This window comes from Triturus cristatus, chromosome 4_1 (genome assembly GCF_964204655.1).
Source record: "Triturus cristatus chromosome 4_1, aTriCri1.1, whole genome shotgun sequence".
Lineage (NCBI taxonomy): Eukaryota > Metazoa > Chordata > Amphibia > Caudata > Salamandridae > Triturus > Triturus cristatus.
The window spans coordinates 442275514-442297644 of NC_140585.1; the positions used below are offsets into that span (position 1 = coordinate 442275514).

The following is a 22131-nucleotide window of genomic DNA, read 5'->3' on the forward strand; positions in this document are numbered from 1 at the left end:
CGTTGGGGTCTAAGATAGGGGACACAATTGACCATAAAAATTCATATTTCCACAGCTGGATCTGCCGAAGCTACAGCTATATCGTCTGCATAGGGTAGAACACGTACCTGGAATCGCCCACAGTTCATAGATCTAATACGCTCGCTTTGTTCTAACAAGAGCACGAATGGATTCATATATAGCGCAAACAATAGCGGAGACATCCCTGTCTTGTTCCCCTGTTAATATAAACTTGCTGTGATTCCCTGCCCACGTGCGAGGATTTGTGTTATGGGCAGGGAATCACAGCAAGTTTATATTAACAGGGGAACAAGACAGGGATGTCTCCCAAGATGGGGGTGAGTGTCCAGCCTGAGCTTCTTGAAAGGCATTAAGCATGTCAATTTTCAATACATGAAATAGCAGACGATATATTTCAAGCAGTAATTTGTCCGCCCCAGCTGCTTTCCCATTTGCAAGCACACCTAGTGCCTCCTCTAATTCCTCCATTGTTATTGGTTCATCTAATAGGGTTTGCTCTTCTGGGCTTAGCTTATTCAAATCAAATTTTTGACATAATTTCTCTATGTCCCGTTCATCAGAATCATTCGGCGTATATAGTTTTGATCAAAATCATTAAAAAAATCAATATACCATCTTCTGTTTCAACTGTATTGCCAGTCGCATCAGTCATAGTCAATATTCTCTGTGAGGACTGCCTTACTTTAAATCTCTGCGCAAGACATCGGCCCGTGGCTTCACCATATTCATATCTATCCTGTTTATGAGTATTATATTGAAGGGCAATTTCCTTACACCAGATCGCGTTTATTCTAGCCTTGGAACATGCTATCTTAGTATGTATATCCTTGCCATCAAATCCCTGTATGAACGCCTGTATCAATTCCTGTTCCGCAATCCTTCACTCCCCCAAAAGTCGCTGCATAACAGTTTGTCCTTGTTTCTGTTTAGCCAGTCCAAAACTGAATGTTTCTGAATTCCCCCTTTAAGGGCATCCCATACTTTAGGACTGGAGGTAGCTCCCCTGTTAACCTCCAGAAATTGCCCAGTCCAACTAAGCATATGTTCAATGAACGCTTCATCTTTCAAAAGTTTCCTATTAAATGTAAACACCCTTCCAGCCTTCATATATTTTAAGCTATGTAGATCTAATAATAATGGACTGTGGTCTGCCGTTATACGAGGCCATACCTGCATTTTTGCTCCAACAGTATATGCCCTACACATAAAAACATAATCAAGTTTCACCAATTTCTGATGCAGGTGTGAATAAAAAGTATATCCTGGATCTAAATCATTATCTACGATTTCATGATCCCTCAGCAGTTGCGTTAAAGCTCTGAAGACCTTGGGCTTTAGACCCGTATATTTATAATTTTTTCCATTTAAAGCTTGCCCTTCCAAATGAATATTAAAATCCCCACATAAAATTAAGGGGGTCGGCCAGAGAGCAAGCTCTACATTTAAAGTTTCTAGTATAGCCGCTTCATCAAAGTTTGACCCATACAAAGTACAAATTGAACATTTGGTCCCTCCAGTAATACATTCAATAATTGCCCATCTTCCATAGTTGTCTGTCATTATCCTTCCAGTGGCACTAATCCCGCCATGTGCCAAAACAGCAACTCCCCTATTAGTAATAGTCTGCCTAGTCGCATCCAAAAGTGTATATCCAAGCTCTTCCATCACTCTGCGTTTTGCCCAAGGTATATGCATCTCTTGGATACACAAAATGTCTGGTTTCATTAACCGTAAATCTGCAGCTACCCTCCGCCTCTTGTTATTGCTACATTATCCTACCAGTGGCACTAATCCCGCCACGTGCCGAAATAGCAACTCCCCTATTAGTAATAGTCTGCCTAGTCGCAGCCAAAAGTGTATATCCAAGCTCTTCCATCACTCTGCGTTTTGCCCAAGGTATATGCATCTCTTGGATACACAAAATGTCTGGTTTCTTTAACCATAAATCTGCAGCTACCCTCCGCCTCTTGTTATTGCTATTAATGCCATATACATTAAACGAACATATACGTACCCCACTAGCCAACATTTTTCATATATCTGTCCAAATTTGCATGACTCCTTGCTGATCTTTGGCTATACATAATTAAACATAAACATAACATATAAACCTGATACATTTTCTTATGGATTGATTTTTGTATTTTTGATACCCCCTTGCCCCTTCCTAACCCCATGCCCCACCCCTAAACCCACACTCAACACCCTCGTGCCCCCCACTAACCCCTGTCCCACCCCTGCCCTCTCCCCACTACACAGGCAAAAGGGCTGATAGTCCTCCTGATGGAAGGTGAGTGTATCGCCCAGCATTCACCGATCCCCCAGAATTTAAAACAGTTTACTTTCCTCTCAAACAAAAACCTTTATTCCCCCTTTTTTTTTTTACTCTGATCTGAAAGACATTGCTTGTAAGCCTAAATCTACTTAAATCTACTCAAAGGGATTGCAGATGCTCTTTTGCTGACACCTCAGAGGTAAAGAATCGGGTTTGCCGATTAAAAAAAACTTTCAGAGTGGAGGGATTAAACAAAAAAGCCTGTGCCCCTTTTGCCTGAGAGGGGGTGATTAATTGACGCAGTTGCCACCTCTTCTCTACCGTAAAATGACAATGACCCGGTCTTACAAACAATTGTATGCCCTTTCCCTCCCTCTTCTTATCTGGTCGTGCCAAGTCATATAGCGCTTGTCTTGCCAGAAAATTGTTCAAGGAAATCAAAATCGCTGAGGTCTCTGTTCAGTTTGCCCTCCTTTCGCCACTCGTTGCTTGAACGGGCACCTATGGGACCTTTGTACTTCCATAGACCAGTTCCAGTCCTTCAATTCCGGAAAGGCCTCTTCAAATAACTGAACCACAAATTGTTTCTACGGAGCCTATTTTCCAGATCCACAAGTTTGATCTGTACATCGTCTTTATTGGCATTCATCGCTTCTGCAATCCCCTTCTGTGTCTCCATCTGATATTCCAAGGCTGAGATTCTCGTCTCAGCTTCCGCCATTCATTCAGTAAAGTCATTACATGATTTAGCCAGTCTTCTGACAGTATTTTGAAGTTTTCGACAAGCCATACGAGTCTGGAGGCAAGATGTCGTCCACTAGCTGGACGTGTGAGTGAGTGGCTCCCGTGTTGTTCACCTTGCTACCACCCATGATAACTTCTTTCAATACGGCAGTCTTTTGACATGTTGGATTTAGCCTATCTATGGCGCGAGCTGTGGAGGAAGAGATTTGGTGCCTAGCGAGGTAAACGGCAAGCGGAGAGCCGGGAGCTATTTTGGAGTGAGGACATTGGCGGTGCAGTGACCGGCGGATTGACGGGCTCCAAGTGCGGCGCAACTCGTGGCTTCGAAGGAGTGCGTGTATTTTCGATGGCGGCGAGAGGATCCCTGCAGTGGCTGTGCGGATTGCTGAGGGAAACCCCCAGAGGCACATTTCGGCTTTCCTTGGCTGCGGCGCTCCCGTAAGCCAGAACACACACCTGAGGCTGGGGCAGAGGTGAGGTGGAGGTGCGGCCAGGGGAGCCAGGATCGGCAGTGCCGACAGAAAGAGACAGAAGTAGTCGGCTGGGGGATTGAGCTATTTGGAGCAGGGCCGGCAGGTCAGCGTGGTTACATATAATCTCATCTACTCCTGGCTCTCAGAAAGTAAGTGCTTGTTGACTCCTTTTTCCATCAACATCTACAGTGTAAATCTTGAGCGAAATGCCTCCCAAAACTGGTCGAGGCGGGAAAACAAGAGCTGTAGGTGAAGCCTCGGTGGGGACCAGAGCAGCGCTTGCAGGTCTCAGCGTTAGAGACGTTGCAGGAGGTAAAGATGTGGAAAATACCCTGCAAAATAATGACCAGGAATTGGCCATTAGAAAAATTCCACAGATATTTCAGACTGTCAATAAGAAAAATTCGACTACACTGCAAACCTCTAATAACAGAACTCAGGAATTAGTAACAAGGCACAAAGAACAAGGATTAGGCGATAATAATACTGAGGAAACTGGTGATTTTTAGGCTCCTCGACCCATAAGCAGATCCGATGAGGATAATATTTCGCTGGAATCAACGGAGCCAGATACTGGAATCAGCACAGATAGGGGGGATGTTATTCACAAGGAGATCGACTCGGGGAGAATGTTTTCTCCCTTTCTGAGCCCTCTGGTATATCTGATGAAGACGGTGATCTAAGATCTAAAAACGACTCACTGCAAGGGTCATTAATAAGCATTGGAAGCAATGCGAATAATACTGTTGTGGATGAGAACTTAAACTTGCGCACAGGGCGTAAACAAATAACCAATGAAGGAGAATCTGGGACAGTAGTAATGAAGCTTCCTCAGTGGGATTTCTCCTCATCAGGTGCAATGACCCCAGAGGGTTTTAATCTGTCCGACCAAGCATCTGGTGGGGTGAGCGAGAAACCTCCCGGTGAAATATCATTGGAATCAATCTATAGATGTTTGTCAGATCATAGGGAGGAAACTCGCTCAGAGAATTTGTAGCTGCGACATCTAAATACGGTAGGCGGACCACCATCAGCTAGACGGAGTTCTTGGGACTGCCAACGTATTTCCACCAAATTCAAAATCAGGCCCGTTCTCTTTTAAGGGCTGAACATATTATAACGGGGTAAAAGGCCAGACCTAGATTTCAACACACACAGCAAATTTGACAAGATAAAAGCAATAATTTAAATAAATATTTACTGCTCCTTCACCACAACAGAAGGGTTATTTTAGGGGTGCTGTAGCACCCCCACTCCCCCCTACTTCCAGCGAATGTGGAACTCCTCTGGACTGCCTACACAGCAAATGCACCCACAAATTTAAAACTCTGCTGCGTTTCATGAACTTTGGAAGCAAAGTCAGGCATAACTCACAGTTCCAGTATGTCAGGCAGTTTGCAGTTTTATATAACGCAAGCTCAGCCCTAAAGCATTGGAGAGCTTTACCTGATCAGCAGTTACATTACAAAAGGATAGGTTCTTTCTATGGGAGGCATGTGGAAATTCAGTGATTTGCCCAGATTCACAGGATGTTCAGCAGACACCAGTAACTCCAACCTGTTTCGTCAGTTCCATTTAGCTGCTAAGTGGGTGCAAAGCCCAGGGGAAAGTGTTTCATCCCATTGGCTTCACAGCCATTTAGCTGCGTGGTCCAGGAGAGGGGTGTCCCAAACTCTGGGACTTGCAGTACTGAATAATAACTGCATGGCCCAGTCCAGACACCTCCACACCTGGACCTCGTAGACTGATCCAGTGCTGAAAGGCCCAGGAGAAGCCATGGATGTCACTTGGAGGTAGTCAGGGGTCGCAGCTGTGACCTCTAGCTTGCTCCCTGCTACTCCTAGCACTCCCTTTGCTACTCCTGGCCTTAGAAGAGGCAACACGTTTGTCTCCTCCCTGTTACTCCTGGCACTTCCTTTGTGACCCCTGGCCTCTGAGGGGGCAAAACTGACCCTTGACTATCTCCAAAAGACGTCCATGGGAGAGGGCCCCTCTGCCATGGGCCTAACAACACTGGATATTGGCTGCGAGGCCAGAGAAGGGGGCCCAACATTTGGACCTTACGGCCTGATCCAACACTTCGAGGCCCAGGGAAGTGAGGGCCACCTCCCCTGGACTGGGAAGTGATGTGGCGCTTTCATATAAACATTCTCCAACCATGGCTTCTCACTTCTCCACTGACCTACCTCTCCTAGCCCATTAGTGTTCAGCTGACCCTGGAAACAAAGGGGCTATTGATTGCGTGGAAGCGCAAAACAAAAAATGGCAGACAAGGCTACATGGCACCTTTTTAACAGAGGTACGGCCCCACCCTTGACCTTGCTGCTGTCCCAAGTCCCCCACCTATTCTTTCCATTTCCCACACCCTAAACCCAAGGAATGCCACCATGCGTTTAGACCTTGGAGGTTAAGACACCTCATTTACAAAATGCATAATTGCATAAAAGCAGCACAGGAGGAGCATGTGGATTGACTCTATAATGCAGCCTTTAAAGAGGAAGCAGAACCCCATGTTTTCGAGCTAAGCACGGGGCCCTGGGCAGCTGCCCAAACTGCCCATGCCTATCGTCGGCCCTGCCTGTGTTCTGTTTGTTTCTCATGTGAGCCAAGAATGAAAGACACATCAGTGAACTTTGAAGTCAAAGGAAGAAGACTGGGGGCTGAATTTCAAAATGTGAAACCAGATAACCTGGAATAAATACTGGTTTCCCTTCATGTCCAAATTCTGTGATTCTAGGCAAATATTTTATTTCACAGAGCCTCCTTTCTCTTTAATATCACTTTTAAATACTTGTTCGGAATGTGTGCTGTACACGCCCTTCTTATGTTTGATTGAATAGACTATTATGTTGCTCCATCTATAGTAAGAATCTAGGCCAAGTTTAAGGTCTACATGACTAGTGACTTGCCTCTTAGTTCGCTATTGACATTGTCATTGGAGTGCAGGCCATGAATATTTTTTTTTAATTATCACTTTTTTAAATGTCTGTCTATGCAGTGATGTAATAATGTTCATGTTTAAAAGACACATATAGCTAGCAGAAATCAAAAACAAAACATGTTTTAGGTGGCCCTGAGCAGGAGCCAGTCGATCTGGTTCTGGAGCAGAAGCTATTTCACTAAATTGCATAAATCTGACAACAATTTGATGTGAAATAACAAAATGTTTATCATTCTTTTGAAATTGCTTTAGTTTTTTCTTCATATTTGTTTTGTATGATCTTACTTTGGCCTGTGTTTTCAGTAACTCAAGCTATTAAAAAAAAATGTCATGTCAGCCATGTCAATGTTAACAGACACAGATAAAGGACTATTAGGAGCACCGGACTGTTATGGAGGGAGAGCGCCCTTCAGACACGTGACAGACCAGGCAGGTTGAAAGAGCCAGGGAAGGATTTGGTTCTGTGGGGGAGGACTGCAACCGATTAGTGCACAACATAGCAGAAATATTTCCCCAAATCGTCTCTGTTTTGTTGCAGCTAGACAGCCATTCAACACACTGCATTTGTAGTGTAACACACTCTAAGGAGGCAGAACAAACAAAAGCACTCGTGCATATTTAACTTATGTGAATGGCTGCCCAGTAAATGTGTATCACAATAAATTGTCGGAAGGTGCTGGCAGGGTGAAAGCCGGGACTGCTGTAACCTTTTTAGAAAAAAGTTCTGTAAAAGAACAGATGAAGAAAGTAAGCGTAAGGAGATTGTGCTTTGCCGGTGCTCCTTAGCTTTGACCGGAAGTGAGGTATCGGCTGCCTGAACAACTTAGCAGGCAGCAAAGAAGAGGGACGTAGGAGAGATCCAATGGTAAGTAGCCGGCGGGATTACACTCTGTGTAATGCTTACAGCAGGTTCTGCAGACAGAGGATGCGCGCTCCCTAGGCTCGACCTAAAAGCGACACAGCTGCCAACTCAAGGATCCCAGACTCAACTACCAATTCTAGAATACATTTATTTGGGGGTGTCATACCCCAAACAAATCCCCTGAAGTTAAGCTGCTGGCCGTGCAAGCTACAGGTGAAGGACAGGCTCGGCCACTTGAAGAATAGAGAATTCAACCTAGTCCCCAGATGAACTTAGGGGCATATTATCAAGCCAGGCGGCAGAAAACTGCGCTAAAACGGCGATCATGGGCTCGATAATATGCTCTATGGAATTCCAATTGAAGCCCATGTTAGATGTGAAGGACGTCTAACCTGGGCTTCAATTGGAATTCCATAGAGCATATTATCAAGCCCATTATCGCCGTTTTAGCGGCAGTTTTCTGCCGCTAAAGCGGCGATAATTTTATCGCCTGGCTTGATAATATGCCCCTCAGTCATCTAAACTCCTTTGCGATCTGGTGCCCAGTGATGCATTTCAGAAACTGGCAGGATAGGGCAGGAACTGGCCTTTCGACACGCTGTATTGGAACTGGGGGAGAAGTACACGTGATCAAGTGCTAAAGCCATGAATTCCGTTGCTGTAAGAAGGGGAAGGGACCAGCCACTCCAGAGAAACATTTGATAAAGGCTGACCTTCACCACAAATTGGCTGTATTGATCAGCCATGTGTCACTGTATAAACAGAGGAGGAAAGCAAACAGGGTGCTGACGTTGGCTGCGACAACACACTTCAGGACATGGTTTAATGCACAGTCTAATAAGATCAGCTGTGCAAGCGTGTCCAAGTGTAGCTCTTTGCAGAACAGTCTCAGGCATGGCAGTGATGAGGGACAGCTCCCTAAGTTAAGCAGGTCTGTTCTGTGTCATAGCTACAAGGGGGTTGAGATCAGGTTAATTTAGTGACATTGACAAGGGTTATTCCTTGTGGTGGGTGGTCACCCATCCAATTATCAATCCAGTTTCTTACAATTACAAATATTAGAGGCATTTTTTGTATAGTAATATGCTGTTCAATGAGTTCATACCAACCTACTCACTCTGAAACATTGAATTCAGTATTTGGTCCAGTTTATCCATCGTTACCAAAAACTGACTGCCAAGGCTGCAGGAGCGGATGAGGAAGTAGTGGCTGCATTTTATCAAGGGTTAAGAAGAGAAAAACTGAAATATGCCTTCTCGCTATGGTTAATCGATAGACCAGTACCCCAGCCCTGATTGATTTAATGCTCCAGTTGGACACTCAGTTACAGAGGTCCATCGTAATATGTTAAGGATGTGAAAGAAGAGGAAACCATGCAAGTGGTCTCAGCAAGAAGATATTTTTCAGTGGAAGCAATGGAACGTCGTTGAAAGAATAACCTATGTACTGTAGAACTCTTGGCCATTTGGTCACCATTGTCCTAATTTGTCGGGAAACAAATATTATTTTCCTTGGAAGGCAGACTTAAGGCAAGCACAATTAATAATTCAGTCTATCAGTGACTCATCACATTTTTTTCCTTTCGATCCTGTTGGCGACATCTACAGGACTGCTACCGATTTATGCCCTGGTAAGCTCAGAAGCATCAAGTTTCTTTATGGACCCAACTTTTCAAGTCCAGGATCATATTCCATGTTGACCAAAAGAAGTGCTCATGGAAAATAAGAAAATAGATGGCACCTCCCTGACCTAAGGTCCAGTTAAAGAAAATACATTATCAGCAGTAATGAGTATCCCTTGTGGATTTAATTTCATTCAATTTGATTAACTCTCCTTCCTTTTCTGTGGTCATGATGCAATCATCCAGTTACTGATTGGAAGACTCCAAGTATCTCTCTTGCTACAAAGTATTTTTGGCAGAATTGTTATCCAAGACCCATGGAGGCACAGGTAAAGAGACGTACTTGCTTTGCATGATAGCATCTCTCAGGAGAACAGATAAGAAAAGAGAAGGACATAGAGGAATTTCGTACTGCTGCACATTCTGACTTTGCTGATGTGTTTAGCAAGAAAGAACAGAAACGCTTCCACCCCACTTGGAGTATGATAGTGGAGTTTACTTGAATCCTAGCACCTCAGTTCCTCTTGGAAAATCCTACCCCTTAATGATCAAACAGCACCTGGAAGAAAATCTCATCAACAGGTTTATCAGACATTCAACGCCACCGCCAGGGAACTCATCTTCATTCCAAAAAGCAAAAGGAAACTACAAGCTGTGTATTGACTCAATTCCATCACACTTCGAAATCATTCCCCACTCTTTAGCATATCCATGCTTTTGGACCAAATCAAATGAGCTAAAGTTTTCTCTATATTAGACCTGAGAGAAGCGTACAATCTAATGTGCATTGAGTGAGACAAATGGAAAACTGCTTTCAATACAAAGTTGGGGCATTATGAGTATTTAATAATGCCTTTTAAATTGTGTAATGTCGCTCCAGCATGTTAGCATTTCATGATTGACATCTTCTTAAACTTCCTAGAGATTTTTATGGTAGCATAGCTGGATCACATCCTCAATTATTTGGATAGCATGCATTCAGCAACACAGGGGACATGTAAGGGAGATGCTTTCTTAACTTGGACTGCAGATGCTGCATGTCAATCTTGATAAAATAACTTTTTGAAGATTCGACAATTAGCTTTTTGGAGTTCTGAATGTCAGCTGACATTATGAGCATATATGAATCCAAACTTCAATCCATCTCAGATTTGAATCTACCTCCGAATGTTAAAGAAGTTCAAAGATTTATTGTTTTTTTTCAATTTCTATAAACAATTTATTCAAGATGTTTCTATGATTGTCAAACACATTGTTGAACGTACAAAGAAGGGGGTTACATTTCAGTGGGGTAGAGAGCAAGAGACTACCTTTACCCAGAGGAAGCTTGCATGATACTGCAACATCATGAGGGTGAAGCTTTGAGTTCTGAGTACAGTGGAAGGACCATAGTTCACACAAAACAATGAAACATAAAAAACGAAAAATCTAAATGTGTCTTGGCAATCCATGGAGGATCGATGTTCATCGGGACATGGGTACAGCAGGCCATGGCTTATCGCTACACACAAACAAAGGCCTTTGACCTTGTGCAGCAAGGGTTTGGCCACCAGTGGGGGGTTGGGCAAGGAGCCTGTTCAGAGGCAAGGCCCTGCAGCCAACCTTATGCTGCACACAGTTGAAGGTCATGCACAGTAGAGAGAATGGCTACTCGTGGGAAAGGGGGTACCTCCGGGCCTGGAAGGAAAAAACGCCCTGCAGCCAAGCCTTGCTGCTCACGGCTTTTAAGTGTTGGCCCTGTGCCCCCTGAGTGACTTGTTGGCTACTCCATTGACCACTAAGGAGCATGGCAGGTCTCTCATTGAGCATCTCTACTGCCAGGCTAGATACCTCAGGTTAGTGCTAATAAGCAGATGTTGTCCTTGGATTTTGACAGGATGATATTGACAACTGATTTTCAGCCTATGAGGTAGCCCGGGGGATGTATAGGGTCTCAAAGGAGGATTGGGGCTCAAGTCTCTGGAAACACATGCCTACAGTGGGGAGGGATACACTGCTCACACTAGAGGTGTGGGACCAGATGAGGTATGCACCCATGAAAGCCATTCTTCTCACCAAATTTGGGCTAACCATAGAGACGTACTGCTTGAAATTTAGGACAGCCAGAAGCTGCCATATCAGTCTTGAGTGGATTTCCATTATTGCTCCATTAAGTCACTGAGTAGTTGGGTGAGAGGCAGTAAGGTGACTAATTTCAATTAGCAGTATGACCTCATTTCAAGGGAGGATATGCTCAGTACTTGCTTTACAGAGTTGCACCAACAACTAATTGACAGCCAACTCACTTTACCTAGGAAGCTTGCCCAGGAGGCAGAACTCTGGGGCAGCACCACAGTGTCCAAAAAGGTATCTCTGGGATCCCTAAAAGGCTGGACAAAAAGGGTGGAGGGGGTCCCCAATAGAAGAAGGAGGGGGGCAAAACAAAAACAAGGATTTCTCAAAAGTCCCCAAAAACTGTTCTGAGGGAGAGGAAACCCCCATCCCAACCTGACCACAAGAAGAATTTGTTCCTGAAAAGAAGTCAGGAAAGTTCAACACCCCCATGCTATGAGTTGGATGTATATGGACACATCAAGAGAGACACCAAATGCCCCAAAAGCTCAACAGTGCAGGCCCCGAATGGTGGGCAGACACCAGGGTTAGCTAGTGTAGTGCTTGGGGAGGAGGTTGTTCCAGTTTGCATGGAGGGTAGTGCAGAGCTTACCCTCCATGCAAAGTAGATTGTGCAAAAAAGCCCACATGCTTACCAATACTTGCTAGTGTAGGCAGTGGGTCCCCATCAATGGGCGCAAGGAGACTCTGAGGGACACAGAAGCCTTTTGTCTTCGTCTAGGGTTCTTGAGGAGATGTTATGAATAGGTGTACATTCTCTGTCCCTCACCTGTAGGTCCATCGGTGAATATTCATTCCTCCTGTCCCCTGTGTGTGCCATCTTTTTCCACTTCTTTTATGTTATGAAACCAGTGAAAGAGATACCTGACTTCAGATAAATTAAGAAATTGTAAATGTATGGATGTGGATTTAATACAGATACGATGAAAAATGTCTACATGTTGGAATTTTTAATAGCGTTGTTATAATGGACGTTGAATGAAGGTGCTGTATGTGTGATATATTAATGACCCCTACCCTCCTTTTCCTGAATTAGATCAAGCCCTATTATTGTGTGAACAGTATTTGATGTCCTTGGAGCAGGTAATCCCTAGTGCGCTCCACCAGGTTTTTGTAGCTGACAACCATGAGGGTCACTACCCAGTGGCTCTGGTTCCCTTTGAGTAGGGGGAGGGGTTTCTAAGGTTCCTTGAGGGTAGCTGTGAGTCCTGCCGTGCCTGTGGATTGTATGTTTGGAAACGTCTTGGAGCACACCATTTGGAATGAAGTAGTGCTCCAGTCCCACTTGGTACTAAAGCTCTGGCATAACCCATGGGCCACTCTGGTCATGTTTCAGCCACGCCAAAAAGTGTAGGTGATAGAGCCACTGAAGCCCAGGTCCCTACAAGACCAGTGGCCTGGGCCATATGATGTGGAGAGAAAATGGGAGGTCACCTATCTGGTAGCCATCAAGACCCTCAGTAACCCTGTAAGGGTCCTGCATGTCAATCTCCTCGAACCCCACTATGAGAGGTATGAAGTCACAATTCTCTAGGTGACAGATGATGATGCGGAAGAGGAGAGTGAACCTCTTCCTGACATCCTATCTCCTATAGAGCAGGATGGGTCAATGGAAGGTGTTAATCACTCCCCTACATACTGGTTAGAGGTGGCAGACCCGTAAGTAGAGAATCGGCCAGGGACCAGGGTTCAATTCCCGACGCGGCAGGGTCGTGGACCAGGGTCAAAACGGACTCGATACTTCTCACCTCGGTACCTACTCTAACCAGGAACACACTCGGCAACTCTGGGCATTAAGCTTGCCTCATCTCTACAACGGCCCCCCACAGACGCCGGGGATGCCTGGTTTCACCTTGGAGATACCCAGAAAGGGACCATCTCACAGGGATAGCCAGGACGGGTTCCCCAGCGGTCTACAGCGCCGGGATGCCCTGTTGCTGGGGCAGCTGTGCGCTTTACAAGTCTACAACATTTACTGACCCCAGAGCAGCAGAGGGACTGTCCCCAGGGACTGTCACCACTTTCTGGGGCAGCTTGTCTCCCTATTCTCACTAGCTCCTTGGCTCACTCATCTGTTTACCCATGATATTGGTACTGAGGACAGCACGCCTGTGAAACATAGGATTTACGGGCTTACAAGGTGGGAGCTCTCATCAAAGAGGAAGTGTCCAAGATGCTAGAGTTAGGGGTGATTGATCATTCCAGTGGTCTTTGATCTAGACCAGTGGTGCTGGTCCCCAAAGCTGCCCCACTGAGCACCATCCCAGAACTCAGGCTCTGTGTGGAATATAGGGGGATCAATTAAGTCACAAAGACTGATACTCACCCCATCCCCGGAGCTGATGAGCTCATAGGTTGGGAGCACCCACGTTCCTATATTATGTTTCGTACTGGCAGATTGCCCTTAACTTAGGGGGCTAAGGGGAAGTCTGCATTGTCCACCGCAGAGGGTCACCTCTAATTCAGGGTGATGCCCTTTAGGTTAAAGAATGCCCTTGCCACATTCCAGAGATTGGTTAACAGGGTTATGGCCTGGATGGAGACTTTCAGTGACCTACCTGATGACATTGCAATCTTTAGCTCGAGCTAGGAGGAAAACCTGTTCTACCTCCAGGAGGTGCTTCAGGCCCTGCAGGAGGCAGGACTGATTTTCAAAGCCAGCAAGTGTGAGATAGGGCAGGAATCTGTGGTCTACCTGGGATAACAAGTGGGCAGGGATAAGGTGCAGCCCCTCCAAGCCAAGATTCAGACTATCCTGGCTTGGTACTCTCCCATCCCCCCAACCCACCCCCCAAGATTCAGACTGAGGTCAGGGCCTCCCTAGGCCTCACTGGATACTAAATAAGGTTTTTCAAGGTCTATGGCACCATTGTTGACACCGCTTAACTGATCTGACTTCAAGAAAGCTGTCCAAGAAGGTGATCTGGACCGGAGCCTGCCAGAAAGTCTTTGACATCTTGAAGAAGGCCATGTGTACAGCACCAGTACTCAAGGCCTTACTTCCCCAAAGTGTTTAATGTCCAGACAGACGCATCACAGCATGGCATAAGGGCTGCACTCTCACAGCTAAATGAAGTGGGCCTAAACCAACCTGTAGCCTTCATCAACAGGAGGTTACTGCCCAGGGAACTGAGGTGGAGTGCAATTTAGAGGAAGGCTTTTGCTGTGGTCAAAGAACTGAAGATGTTGAGATCATAGATATTTGGGACTCCCTTCTGGGTTCAGACAGACCACCTACCCCTCATATGGCAAATGCAGATGAGGGGTTAGAATCCCAAAATGTTAAGGTGGTCCATCTCCCTCCAAGGATTGTAATGTTTTTGTAGTATATTGTGATGTAAAACATCTATATACCATATCATGAATATAATAATATGTTTATCTCAGCTATATTATCTGTATAATTGTTTGGTATTTGTTTGGGTCTCAGGTGGAATCCTGATGAACGAATTACTCCAAATGAAGCACTGCAGCATGCATGGATACAGAGCACCAAGGCGCGGAAGATGAAATCTAAAGCAAATGCCACAAAAACTTTAAATTATGCAGCATTTCAATCTCCAGCAAAAAACAAAGATATTGAACTTCATACAGTAAAGGCAGGTAGTGTTGTTTTGTTTTTTGGTGTTCACGTAACTTGTATTTTTAAGAGACTGTCAAATATAAGTAAAGCAGGCGAGCTACAGTAGCTCACGAGCTACTGGTTGGAGACTTATTCTATGTGAACATGTGGGGGCGGGGGCATGACAGTAGAGTAATTATTAAGGTCCCAAAGTCATGAAGAGATAACCACACATCTTTATGTGAAGTATTAGAATTGCAGATCTGCAACTGCCGTATCATAAATCATAAATAAGTCCCAAATCATAAAACAGATCAAGTGCGTTTTCAGAAATTGCTGTGCTAGAAAGCTCAGCACTCCGTGCAGAATAAAGTATTGGGTGTGTAATCTGTAATTTCATTTGCATTGACTATCACCTCGTAAGCGAGTGGAAAGGTGAAAGCTGGATTCCAGGCTTCCTCCTAGTGGATTTCAGAGGACTTTCCTCTGAAATGATCTCTTCATTTCTCTCCATACTAATAGTGCAAAAATGATGGTGTTATGGTCTGTGTCGATGCACAAAGAGATCAGAATTGTTCACAGCAGAGCCTCAAGTCCTACTTGGTAAAGGAGTAGTCCAGATTATGCAGCCTACTGCACACCTGCCACTTTTTACACATGATAAAAATGTGTGTGAACAAGTTTAAATTTCACACACCACCCACAATCCCTTTGTGAATTCTGATGCCTCCTTTTAGATCTCACTACAGACTGTTTTAGCTGTCTCGCAAAACTCACAACCACCCCACACTAACACACCAACATTCAAGACCATCACACATTGTACACCAAACAACATACAGAGAGTGGCTTTCGGTCATACATCTTCAGCTATTGGCTTTTGCGAACAGGCCCTCTGCTAGATGGGTTGTTCATCAGTTTTTGGATAACCCCATAGAACTGCCTCAGACAGCTTGTGCTGTGGATAAAGGAAATAGTAGTTCCCAGTGTAAAAGGCCCTTTTGGAACGGCTTTGAAGTAAAGCATATTTTATAATGGCATTAAGGACACAAGACCTCCTATGCTAGCTCACCCATACTGCTGTCAGTTCGTACAGTGGATCAAGCTGTCCCACATGCAACCAATTGCACAAGAGCAGCAACACAGCTATGTGTCCACTCTAAACTGGCTAGCATAGGTGTGTGCTGTATTGCTCTAGCAATATGCATGCCTGGTGGTCATTTTAGAAAGTTCATGGTGCAATGTCAGTGCACCAGCTCAAGTCATGCCAGTTAGCCCAAAGTATTTCTCTGCCTGTGTGACATTTTTTTAGAATGCCATTGATGCCAAACATATTTTAGAATGCCATTGAAGCCGTAAGAACACCCCCATATCTCCTGAACCCCATCCCCATAGAGCTGGTCCTTTTCCTCTTTCTGTAGTGGGTGAAACTTTACCATGCATTTTCATTAAGATCAGCAACACAATTTTGATGACTATTTCAAGACTTGCATGCTGTGTGACCCTGGCAATGTGCATTTTCAAGGCACCTGGCCAGTGGAGCGAGACACCTTCTTCAGCCTCATCAATACCCTCAGAGTGGTACAGCATGTCACACAACCAACACACTCCAAAGGCCACATCCTCAACCTTGTCTTTGAAGCATCACCAACAATCGTTAGCCTACCATTCATACCACTGGATTGAACTGACCACTTTACCACCCCTAACTCTCTGCTCACCATCCTACCATCAAACTAAGGTCAACACCAAAGAGAAGACTAAACCTTCAGATTTTTGAAGACTTTTCAATACACCACCTAATGCTTGAGCTCATCTCTCACCCTATGAACACCACATTTGATGCCAACACGCTTCTAAACAGCTTCAACATTTTTTGGGAAGCTATATGAACATCCTCATCCCAATTAGAACATGCAAGCTAAATGATCCATTTGCATACATGAAAGAAAATGGAAGAAAACCAGAATACCGGTTGTACCTCTTGATACCGAAGGCCCTCCGTGCAACACGCAGACAGCTCATCACATCAGTCAAAGCAAAGGACTATACCAGCATCATCAGTGAATTCACCAACAGAGCTTGAAAGTTGTTCAAGACAATCAAGCACTGCATCAACCCCCTGCCAGACCCACGCATTTCACACGCCACAGAAAAGTGCAATGCCATCATTCTCTTCCTCAATGAAAAAATACAGACGATCCGGCAAATACCAGCCCTCAAGTCATGTCAGCAAGTCCAAAAGACGGATTCCGTCTCTGCAGATGATGATTCCACAATTGCCCAAAGCTCCAAAAAACATACATGATCCTCATTATTTGCCGATGCTGAGGAAGTAGCCTGGCATCCTGCATCCGTGTTATTAGAGCCAGTGATCCGTAATCCTAGTGATGAAGCACTCCTCCTTCCCAGAGGACAGTAATGAGGGGGAGAATTGAAGGAGCTGGTATTCCTTTTAGAAAACAAGTAAATTTGCTACCGAAGCATTGCATGCTCTATGTTTGGTAACATATTTACAAGTGAGTGACCGACACAAGAGTTACATTAATTTTCAATAAAAAATACCTCTCTTACAGGCCGCTCACAATGAGAAGGGAATGGCAAAGACCCTAACTCATGAATAAAGCTCCCACCTAGGGCTTTATATCTACCTACTGGAAAATGGTTAATGCAAGCTGTGAACTGGAATGTAGAAATTGACAAAGATATTCCACCATGTATTAACCACCCCGCAGAGAGTGTCTCTGCTACTGTGAATTGGAGCTATTCTAACTTCTTGAGATGTAACATTGTGTAAGTGGCGTCTTTCTTGCCCATGAGCCATTGTTTGCGTGTCAGGTTGAAAGGCTAGAATAGGTGCGTAGACGTTTGGTAACGCCGAAGAACGCGGCCACTTTTGAGGACCTGAAGTGTCTAACTGAACTGCATGATAGATCTAAACTGACTTTGCCTATAGTATAATAATAATAGTAATAATAGTACTTTGTCCAAATTAGCTTGAACAATTTGTCTTAAATGTGCAGCAGCTTCCATTTGTGATAGTTTCCAAATTTCATTATATGTGGCATAAATAAATCTTTTTGAACGCAGAGACCCAATAAAAAATAAGATAGGTCCATGTCTTACTAAAGGAGGGAAAGATGTTTTATTGCAGGCAGTGTTGAATGTTTCAACCATTGTTGGCACAATGTCCCTATCAAAACAGTGTTGACGATCCCTGAGTGTTGCGAATGGGAGTAATGAGGGTCGGGTCTGCTTACCTTGAACCCTGGTGTGAAATTAAAAAAGCAAGCATAACAACCATTTGTGTCCACTAGCCACAATACCAACCTAATTGGTCCTGAAAGTGTGGAGTTAAATGTACCATTCTGTAGCATACTATTGAGCTGTTCTTCACTGTAATTTGTTAAATATTGGCAACTGTCAAATTGAGCAATGAAAGGAATGTTTGGTGAATTAATGTCTTTAATTTTTGCCAGTCCTTGACAAGTAGTCTGCTGAACTGTAACATTCAGAAAAATCATGTGTGTTGGAACTAAGCAGGCTCAAAACAAGGTGTCTGTTCCCTGAACTTGACAAGGTTTGGTACACCAGATTCATTTCATGTCAATGGTATCCTGCCAATAACAAACAACTCAGTAAACATTAGCTTGGTTTGTGTGAGCAGGTTTTTGTTGGTATAAGGACAAGTTTAAAATAAAAAGATTTGGAGTTTAATGTATTGTGTCCAGAAACGTATGTGAATTTATCCCTGTATGTTTTTGAACTTTTTTGTGGGGGAGTAGGACAATGTTCCCGTTGTGTATAATTCATGTATGAACACTAAATGTAAATAATGATGTCCAGAATGATGGTAAAATAACAATTCACCATAATTAGCAGAATTTAGATACAAGTCTTCACCCTTGAAAACAGTGTAATATTCCAGCTCAGAGAGCATGAGGTTTGAAGTCTCAACATCCCAATCATTAGAATGTAACCTAGGCACAATGACATCCCCCATAGAAACCCTAAAAACATAAGGAACCAGAAGAATTTCTGTAGGGACGAATATATCATAGTTGACCTTATCCCAAACAATTCCATCAGGTACTGGAACAACTTAAATGTTCAGAAGGGACAAGTTTTTTTTTAAGCTTATGTGAAGATGAATGAAGCGTTAACAATTCATCAACCAGTTCTGCGGCAGAGCTTTCTGGAAGGTAATGGCCATTTATCAGTAAAAAGAAAACAGTCAAATTTCCAATCCATAGAAATAGGAAAACCAAGAAAAGTGTTATCCAAACATATATCCAGAGTCCAGATAAGTGTGTTTCAGCCATGAAAAGAAAACACAGGCATTTGTAGGTAGGGTTTCTAAAACGGAGGACTTGTCAAAAAAGTAGGATGAAAAATCATCTGTTCCCACATAATAACCAGTAGCAGTTTGTTGAAAAACAGGAGCCACAGGTACAGTTACAGAACTGGTGGATTCCACAAGGGGTGGGTCAGTATAATAAACATCAGCTGCAGAAGATGCAGTAGCAAGTGCAGTACTCATTTCAGTCATGTGGCTGGAAATTGTAGTGGTATTGGGAATTAACTGAATTCAATTTCCGCCCTCCCCCCACACCCCCAGCTGGGGAGAAACAGCTTCAATAATGCTCAGAAGCAGCAGAGGAATTCCCTGTATGTTAGCAAGAGGAGTTAGAACTCCTAGTGGCCTGCTGTTTAGAATCTTCCACATGATGTCATTTGATGCGATCAATGGAGACAAAATGAATGTCTTTAGAACCAGCAATCAGTAGCAATATTACAGTTCCTGTACCTTGAACGCCAAGGACTGGCACCATTGCACGGAATGATGGGCCAAATTCATTCTGTTTCAAAATCTTTCCTCGACTGAGATCCCCAACTTGTGGAATCCTGGAGGTGCTGGCTGCTCTTTGTCTTCTGCAGAGGCAGCTCATTGGATTGGCCATTGCAGAAAGGTTGTAAATCCTGTAGGAGAGCACAACAATCATTTACGTCAAAAGGCATGGTCACCGGCACAATGTCTGGATCATCAAGGTCTAAAACATACATTTTGATCCCAAAAAGGACCTTGTATGGGGTCCAGCCACCTAGAGATCTTTAGGGAGATTTTAAGGTTCTCTTTGTACCCCATATAGGTGGTGGATCTTACTACGCATTGTATCTAATACTCTGGCTGTTAAGGATTGCTTTAAGTCATGATTTATCCTCTCCACAAAAGAATTACCCTGCTGCCTACATAGAGAAGAGAAATGTATCTCTATGCCCAGGGAATCCATAGAATCCCAATAAGCCTTAGAGGCGAAAGCAGGGTCCTGGTCCGAGTGGAATGTAGTGCATGCATATGTTCCGATAAGGACTTGCAAATCTTTAATAACAGTGTGAGCATCGGCCGTACGTTGTGGGCACACCCAGAGAAACCTTGAGCAAGAATCAACTGCAAGTAGGATAAATGTAAACACTCCATCTAAATTAAGAGGACCACAATGGTCCGTACAAAGCAGCCGAAATATTTGTTGGAAATCAACAGCTGTGTCTGAGCTGGACATGCCACAGTAGAATTTTAGTTTGTTGACAAATGTCACAACAAAGAGCATACTTCTTGGCCTGTTTGTTCAAGCCATGCCACACATAACGTTGTTGTAGCAACAAAATTGTGGCCGCCTGCTAGAAATGGGGTTCCTGGTTGGCTAGAACCTACAACTCTAGTCAGTGCAAGTAAGTTACACATCAAAGATAACCCGTTCTCACCCTCTGGTAGTTTGGCGCAAAGCAGTCAGGCTTACCATCAGAGGCAATGTGTAAGGCGTTTGTGCACTACACTCACACAGAAACACAATGACTACATCACAAAACTTGGGATAACAGGACGTCAAACTGTAAGGACTGATTCTCTCTACCAAGTCAGTACCTGTAGGCCTAAACATGACTGGCTCACAGTGCCTCACCTGAACCCTTAACCTTTCAAGAGTAGCAGGTGATTTTGGCAAGCCTAGAACATGAACCTCATACATGTCCATAGTAAACAAAAGAAAGACATGAAGGAAGTTTACAATATATTAATTGAAACTATTGTAGTCTATTTTGAAGCACGTATGCTGCAATAAGTTTAACAAATACAAATGAGCAACATAATCAGCATTACTAGCAGGCTGTAAACAATGAACAACTCAACCATGGCAAATAATATATCTGTTTAGGGCTACCCTCACTATGTGATCACAGGAATATATTAGTGCTCTCTGGGATTAGCAAGAAACCCCACACCTGGTGTTTGTAGTTAGATGATACGCATCATAGGTAAAGTTTACGCAAGGCAGCTGCCTCAGTTCCAGGGCTGGTCTCTCTGCCGGAATGCTCCTGTCTGCCCCCCAAAGGGGCGAGACACTGTTTATATGATAGGAACTACTGTGTTAGAAAAATGCAGCTGTGCTACTGTGTTATGTCTAAAAATGTTAGGAGTTGTAGCTGACCAGGCACATGAAAACAGTACACTATGTTGTTCGACCTTGTACAAAATGTTCAAACTAAATCCCAGGAAGAGTCACTGAATAACAAATAAAAAGGACAGTCTATTACTAAAAGCACATAATGTCACTAAAATGTGTATTATGTGTGGTTGTGCAAAACAGTGGCAGCCTAAATCACTCAATACGCAAAATCAAGGGAGAACCAAGGTAGGCCCAAAAGGGAAATCACTACACCCCCAGAAGGAAAATAAAGAACCTAGAGTTTAAACGCGGGGGTTAAATACAAATGCATTTCCACTTATACAACAAAGGAACATATTCTTGACATTGAAGACTTTAAGTGGAAAACACAAGACTTTAACACTGATTTTGAATGTACATTTGTTACTCATTGTGGCCTGTATTTCCTCCAACAAATGTCACAAGCTTTGCCGCTAACAATGCCTGAGCACAGCAACCAATCGCCAATGTTGTCTCTAGTTTTACTTAATTTATAGGCTAAGAAAACCCTGTCAGACAGCTGCAGCACACTTCCTCGGCAGAATAGTCTGATGTAAAGTACGGACCAGGAAATTGAAGTCTACTTGTAAGTGTTCTGCTGCTTTGGGCACAAACAGGATTACAGGCAAAGACCCTGCACGTGAGGGACAGAAGGACAAGTTTGCAATTATAGAACACAAAACAGTGCTTCCTTTCTGTGTTGGTAGCTCCAAGCTGGTGATGGCAGCAGAAAGTGAGGCAGGAGGGAGTGCGGTAGCTCTCAACATGGTGTGATTGCACAGAGCCTGTGTCACCTGCTGACTGACTCCTCCAAAGTCCCAATCCACACAGACAGCTATGCTGCATGTGTGCAGCACCACACCCGCTGCAGACTCAGGGCCAGTGCTAACTAAGTCTGGGAGGTGAACTCTGCTCCGCTCGCAGAGTTTTCAGAGATTTCTGCACTCTGCATTCTGCACTCTGCAGCTCGAGGAGTTCCAAAAAACTCTGCTACGCATGGGAGGAAAAAGCCTTACAGTTGGACAAGCCAGTATCAAT

At 44.1% G+C, this 22131-nt stretch overlaps 1 protein-coding gene across 2 annotated transcripts in view; it reads left to right on the plus strand.

Moving 5' to 3' along the window:
- Nucleotides 1–22131, plus strand: part of DYRK4 (dual specificity tyrosine phosphorylation regulated kinase 4) — an 827849-nt gene that overhangs the window by 733017 nt on the left and 72701 nt on the right. Inside the window, exon 12 of one of the 2 annotated variants that reach the window (XM_085652599.1) lies at nucleotides 14480–14648. In XM_085652599.1, the coding sequence (XP_085508725.1) occupies nucleotides 14480–14648 (169 nt within the window). Of the gene's footprint in view, nucleotides 1–14479; nucleotides 14653–22131 lie in introns of both variants that reach the window. The other variant, XM_085652598.1, reaches the window with a different exon arrangement.